The sequence below is a fragment of the Limulus polyphemus genome, unplaced genomic scaffold (assembly GCF_000517525.1).
Source record: "Limulus polyphemus unplaced genomic scaffold, Limulus_polyphemus-2.1.2 Scaffold39, whole genome shotgun sequence".
Lineage (NCBI taxonomy): Eukaryota > Metazoa > Arthropoda > Merostomata > Xiphosura > Limulidae > Limulus > Limulus polyphemus.
The window spans coordinates 1,270,548-1,278,338 of record NW_013665649.1 but is presented as its reverse complement, the minus strand read 5'-3'; the positions used below and the strand labels follow the sequence as shown (position 1 = coordinate 1,278,338).

Genomic DNA, 7,791 nt, shown 5'->3' with positions numbered 1-7,791 from the left:
CCCCCCCAGTGGCACAGCGGCATGTCTGCGGACTAACAACGCTAGAAACTGGGTTTCGATACCCGTAGTGGGCAGAGTACAGATGACCTAACATGTAGCTTTGTGCTTAATTTCAAACAAACAAACAAAATATTTGGTTGGGTGTGTCATTTTTATCTGTGGGTGTGTTATAAGAGTGACAGTAAATATTACGAATATTAGATTATTTTTGTTTGATTAATGACACAATATAACATAGTAGCAAACAAGAACCTGGTTTTCTTTTAACTTCTCTACGCATTCCTATTTTCATTTGTTCTGATGCTTAAAAAGACGTGCGAAAGTTGTCTGTGTTATTTTCAGCTTACCTTGACTCTTCAATTGGATGGTAAAGCATCAGTAGCTTTGAGTGCTTAAAACGGTCCAATTGCCGAACACTAAACCGAAGAATTTCAGTAATTGTCTCCTTCCGTCTTGGTTTATGTAACTTGTCAGCCACCCTTTTCTCGAACATAAATACTGACGCTTCCTATTGGGTGAATCATAACATACACATATTAGCGAGAGTAAGAAATAAAATACTAAAATATGATACTTAAAAACAAAATTTTAGGGAGAAGGAATGTTGTAAACGTGAGACAAGATTTTTATCCTTGAATCATCTTTCGTTACGTATTTCTTAAAACGATGAAGGAAAATGTTCCATATTAATTACACATTGCAATAATAATAATTTAGCTATACACACCAATGGATTTATTTGGGTAAATGAGGAAGAGTGTAAGGATGGACCTAAAGTATGTTAATGCTCTACTTACTACGACAGACTAAACGGATCTCAAGGGTTATGTAAGATAAAGGTGAGAGCTAAGCAATTTGTCTTGAAATTGTTTCTTGGTTAGTGCAAGTTTTATCAACAACTAAAGAAACAACAAAGTAATTTCCTCATGTTAGTATATGTATTTGTGTATTCTTCTTCTTTTTTATTTTTTAAGAATGTGAGGCTGGCGAAACTGAGGTTAAACTGGATAGACGGTGTACCCTCCAACGCAATTTGGGTCTTACTTCCGCCAGTACTTCAAAAACCAGGGAACGTTGCATAACTACCCACCTCATGGTGTGTCACCAGGTGATACGTGTCTGTTTTGTAGCTGCGTTGTTTCTTTTCTTTTTTTTTTCATGCTCTACATAATATTACAATTAATTATTTTCATCGAAGGTTTAGATATGCCGTGTAAAATTCACGCAATTCTTCCTTGTGATGTAATATTTTTTTAGAATTATATGTATAATAATATATATTGGATATAGAAGCAAAATAAATTAGCTATGTTTAATCACTCTACTGATACTTTTAGAGTGCATACAATTTTCATTATGAACTTTAGAAAAATTAATTATTCATGGACAATATATTGATGTTAATATATGAATATATATTATTTTACTAACTGGTGATTAAGATAAACAGGAAAAATAATTTATATCAATTAAAAATATACGTTTATCTGGCGCATTCTTTGAAAATGGAACGGAGAGAAAAAAAAACCTGAATTATTATTTTCTATTTTTTAATGACAGATTAAACTATTGTACATATATATCGACCAGGAAAAGGTAGCCCATAATGTGAAGTAACGACAAGGCCCCTGGTTTTAACTAAAATCAATTATGTAATATATATAGATTTGAAGACAATTCGAATACTGGTACAAAAATCTAAAACTTATGTAAATGAACATATGTTTGTTGTTACATAAGATAATACCAAAAATATCGAATAATGCTTTGTGTAAACGGTATAATGTTATATATATTTATAACCTATACACAGGCTGTTAGGTTCTCTAGGAATACTGTTCTTAATCTGTAGTAAACATAGAATGTCGTTACCTATAAAAAAATTCTTGTTTTTGTGTGTGTGTGATACATTTATTGTTAATAATTTTAATATGATTTTAATTTGGATTAAGTTGGATTGATGTCCAATATTTTTTCTTTCAGGAAACGTGAGGGTGTACAGTGAGGAGAAGTTAATGGCATTTTAACCTGTATATATATATACATATACTAAAGTAAGGTACAAGGCTATCATACTACTTAAGGACTGAGCTAGCTTTGTACAGACAATTTTCAATATTATATCTAGTGTTTGTATTCATTTTACATACAGAATATTTTATAATTACTAAAATGATATTAGAGCTTCTTCCATTTAACGTGTCTCTTCCGAATTTTATGCAAATTATAATAAATTACGCTTACTCTAATATTTTGTTTATGTTTTAAAACACAAAAGGAAACTATTATTACTTAACATCATATATTTTACTGTACTTCAATTACAATGAATAAGTTATAGTTTTTGAAATCAAACTTTTTATAATACAAAGTAATATCTCATAAAACTTCCAATATGATTAAATTGTAATACCCAAACCTTATAATGGTAGTTATCTTCTGAAAAAATGTAATTAAACTATTCACCGCCAGATGGATATTTAAAAAAATTGACTTTTTCAAATTATTTTACTCATTCACAACAGAAGGTGCATAAAGATACCTCCAAATTAAATACGAGCATTTTTTAAGATTTCTCATAAACTATTTCTGTAATATGTAGTCAGTTTCATATTATTGTTTTATTCTGAAAACAAAATTCAACCACTGTAAATTAACTTCCATTTCAGATATCAATTAACCCTAAATCAGAGTAAAATTCTAATATATTTTTCAATAATCTTATTAGGATCGTCATTTTTAAGTAATTGCAATAAATACTAAATTTTAGAGTTATATTTTGAAAAATGCATTAAGTACACCATAAGATTCTAGAAGAATGTATATTTTTTATTTTTTCAAATGTTTGAAATCAGAATTTTCCAAGAAAGCACTTAAATCACCACGAAGTATTTTTTAAGATGTCTTTTCTGGTCAAATGCAAAATATAAAATTATTAAATGACCATGGAAACGACTGTATTGCATCTTTATTTTCTTTAAAAATATTATTTAATTTATATATATATATATAAAAGTTTTAATAGTTTAAGTAAGCAAGACTTTGTATTTTCTTCGTTTCAATCCTATATTTTAAATATTGTTTGTTTTATTATTGACTCTTCCGATCACTCTAATTTAAGACTATCCCACGTTTTTTAAAAATACTGAATTAAGTACTCCAGTATTGAATCACCAGTATCCGATATTATTTCTTTCCAGAATGTGTTATTAATTTTGTCTAGTCTTTCTTAGATATTCTGTTTCCCCTTTCCTTCGAAAATGTATTAACTGTAAAGTTTAAGATATTTTGTTCATGTTCATCATCTCGCTCTGGTTACCCTTTACTGTGCATGACATAAGAATTTAGTGTCTTACATTCAAAATTTTATTAAACTACTTTTTGTTTATGTTACACCAAGTAAAATAGCATAAAATCTTAGCTAATAATCCATATTTTAATTGTATACAAGTTTCAAGTTCTTAATTCTATAAGGAAATATATAAAAAAAATCCAGAATTTCTACTAGTGTGACCCACGTGACACATTTTGTATTAGCATATTATCATCCATATTTAATCCACCATGTCTCGAAAATGTGCGAAATTAAACGTGAAATACTCTATGGAATCGTTATTGCTCAAAGAAACCATAATTTTATAGGCTTCAATTTTGTTTGGTTACACCCACCTGTCGCATCCTCTCTTTCACAATTCGTTGATAGTTCTCTCTTAAGTTTCATTGTATATTACCTATAACCAATAGAAAGTCAAGGTTTTCATCAATCAAACGACATATTGTATAACGTTGTGTTCTGAACAGATAATCGTCAATTTCACCTAGGGTAGCAACATCGTTTCCGTAGGAAAGTTAACGACTAGCTTGGATGAATTTGTAACGGCTCTTGTCGCATAGTGAGAAAGCCAGGAAAATTTTGAAAGGTAAATGAATTTGTCCACTTTTTGCATGTTATGAGTCTACATTCTTTGGTGCATTATTTAATTAAATAAAAATTGTTAAGTGCTTTACCATAATTACTATAAAAAATCAGGCTTAACTCTCCTCGACAATAGAGGGCAAGAAAAAAGAAGACTAGGTAAGTACTTTATTTATTGTTTTTCATATTTATTCTTTATTTATTATTCTAAAAGTAACTAAAATAATTTAAGACTAGATTAGGTAAAATAAGTAATAATAATAATATAATTAAAATGGTTAACGAAACACGCAAGGAGCAGCTCGTGGGTAATGTAATTCGATAGCCTAACGTGAGCTGCACGTTTCCCGAGCGATTTACAACTTATAATGGCGCGGATAGTAGTTAGACACAGTTCAAAGGGCAATAAAACAATAAAATTTGATTATAAATAGATGTATAATGTTACGAACTTAGAGCTACTAAGGATAAACGAATGTAGTTTTATGTTGCAATTTGAATTCATTCTAGAAAGAAAAAATGTTAATTTAGGTTTATTTCGATTTTTTTGTGGTTACGAGGTCGGTCGAATTGACCGAACCCGTTTTGGGATATGGTAGAGAAAATTACAGATAAAATATAAGGATTTAATGAAGAAAAAAAAAACGTTTGAAATGCATTTAGGAGGTTTTAGAGATTACAAAGGAACTTTGAGATGATGAAAAGTATTTTTAATTTTAACATGAAAATTACTTTGCACACGGACAATTCAAAACAAATACTCAATATATTCATGGACAAATCTTTATTTTATTTTATCAAAAATACTTCGCTAAGAAATGTGACTTTGTGTATGTGAAAGACTTGTAATATTAACTGAAAGACTGCCAAATTTCGTGAAGATATACCCAATATATTGAGAGTTCTTCTTCTTAGTTCCTGTCGTTCCTATTGGAACATAGGGCTACAACAACACTTGGGACCAGGCAATGGTGGTACCTTTGGATTAGAAATCCAACGCGCTATCCACTGCGCTATAGGGACACATATTGAGAGTTATAAATATTAATTTATAAAGATTTTAAACGAGTACAAAAAATCACGTGACTTTGTAAAATTGACCAACCCCATGTCGAGAGAGATTTATCACTGTTTAGCGCCTTTCACATATGGTCGTTCCCGATTAAGGATGCCGAAGGTCACAATGTTATATTTTATTTTAAGCATAAATTCTACTTTTTTATGTATTCGTATGCGAATCACATGGTTACAAACATTTTCCATTATTGATACTTAAACCAAAACGTCAGGTCATTTTTACACAATGTAATTTTGATTGGATGCACCTGTTAAATGCATTCGAACACATGATAAAGTAAGAGGCGGAGGGTCCTAATTAACAATATCTCTGAAAGGCGTAGTACTGCCGTTGATCTGAACAAATGAGGCTATTGAGTGAGACATTCACTCAACCAGCTCCTGTATGATTTAATTTGACTCTATTGTTGTTCCAAAAGGTTCCAGTTGATGACCATTGGAAGAACGTGATTTAACCTTTCGAACTATATACTGCATATGGCTTCTATAGATTGATAATTAGAGCTCAGCGTGGGTCATTTAAATATATATATATATATATGATTTATTTGAAACCATGTATATGTCTTTCTTACTTGGTAACAAAGACACTATCCTCCTGGAACAATGTACTGACATGCTGACCAAAATCTATAAATAATGGCTTTTAAGATCTATTTAACATTGAGTGAAGAGGCGCCCATCACTCAACTAATTTCATGTCCAATAGTCAGTATTACAGTGTCAACAAAATTTACAAAATAGCGCTAAACATTGTTATAGTTCCGTGCGGTTTATATCCTAGCTCGTAATATATAACAAACTACACAAATAGTGCTCGTTCACATGTATTGATTTTTCTATACACCGAGCAGCCTGTAATCTGTCATTTTTCAAACGCACATAATCCACAATGTACTGGTATCTTGCACTTGTTTTGACATCACTAATATATTTCTTTGGTTTGTCTTTGTATTCATACACATTAAAATTCTTTGAGGAGTAAGTTTGCTCGGCAGGTGAAATGTTCTAAGGATTTACGGATATTTTTGGTAGGGCACAACTGTATTTAAGATATAACTGAAAACATCTAGTGGATATTTTACATTTCTATATCAGTACAATATATTTTTGAAGGTATAATCATGAATTTGCAAATACTTTTATAGATTCACAAAATATATGAGATTTAAATTTGGGCAAGTCGAATAAGAGTAGCGAACTCTTGATAAATAAGAACAATTCTGAAACACCAGAAATGTTTCATAATTGAAGTTTGACGTTGGCACTGATAGGAGTTGAAATGTCTATTAATTTACCAATCCCCTTGAAAAGCTTCTGCTTCTATCCTTAAATACAAATTCTCGTGCAAAATGAGATTGACTAGAAGCACGATAGAATTTTATATTTCATAATTGAGAGTCAATTTTAAAAGAAGACTGACAAATTTCACTTATTGGTTTCTAGGCTTGCTTATGGCTGCAATCTTTGGTTCTTGAATCTTTTCGAATGCATATAAAACGCTCCAAAAGAACCTACTCTTGAAGACCAAAAAAATGTATTTAAAAAATATTATCCAACTGAGATTTTTACAGTTAAAGAATATATTCAAGAAAAATGCACAATGATTAAATTAGTCAGAATGTGGCATGCAGCGAAACAAATGAAACCAAAACGAACTTCCTCAGTTCGTATTCTTTTTTTTTTCTTTTTGCTCTCCGAAAACGACAGTAATGAAATTTTTACATTCCAATAATATTCTGATTATATGGTTGTAAACTAATAAATAAAGCAATGCATGTTCCTATACAAATGTAATAATTATTCATGATGCGATTGCAAAAAAAAAAAATCATCTGTATAAATCAAAAGTTTCGTGTGCAGAAATTATTTTTACATTGCGTGGGAAAATGCGAAACTGAGTATTTCTTATACAAGTTTTGTAGTCTTGTGTCGAATGTTAAACAGCATAACAAATCAAATGAAAATTTAGTAGAAAATTAATATCACAAGACTTGAATCACCACAAGATACATCAGTTATTAATTTTTTGACACTACATGGTTACACTGAAAGTGTACATTATCTATTAATAGTAAAGATATGGGGGCTCAAGTTTTAAAACAAATGGGCTCACCAACATCTGTACGTAATGCAGAAAGACATAGGTATTTAAGTAATGACTAGATATTTAGTATTTATGTTGTCTGATCGGCACCTTTTGCTAAAAGGCCAGGTTCACATTTAAACATAGTAATCCTAATTTATAAATGTAAACCGAAGGAAAGGTACTTGCCGCCTGCAATGCTATTCTTAACCAAAAGGTGGAAATGTCTGTTGAGGTTACAATTACTCCACTACCTGAAAGTGCAAAGCGTGTCTAGTGGCTTAATGCGGCTCGAACATTGGACCTTAAAATCCACAGCTTGGCACGTTAACCATGCTCAGTCCTATTTGCATACGGCCAGTAATAAAGTCCACAGTTTAACACAAATAAAATTGATAATTACGTCAGTGAAACATTGTATATTTAGAAGTAAATGTGTTGATTTGTTAATACGGTAAAATGAGATAATTTTGGGAAAAAGAGATACTCCTTATAACTTTTCTATTAATTTCAAGTGAGCTGTTGGTTGGAGTTTAACGATATTTCCATAATATTAACTTTAGTGTCTAGGCTTTCAGTGAAGCATAACGCTATTTTCATAGTTTACTTTGTAGTATATTTGATATCTATTTACTTCCTTTTCAAAACCTTTATTGTTTTGTATAGGTTTTGCATTCATTATTTCTAAACATACGAGATGAGGCATGCTCAT

General features: G+C 30.5%; 1 protein-coding gene across 1 annotated transcript in view; it reads right to left on the bottom strand.

The window, feature by feature from the left end:
• LOC106461496 (SCY1-like protein 2) overlaps window positions 1-7,791 on the bottom strand; it is a 177,154-nt gene that overhangs the window by 77,387 nt on the left and 91,976 nt on the right. The window contains exon 3 of the mRNA XM_022388724.1: window positions 348-508. Coding sequence (XP_022244432.1) covers window positions 348-508 — 161 coding nt within the window. The remainder of the gene's footprint in view (window positions 1-347; window positions 509-7,791) is intronic.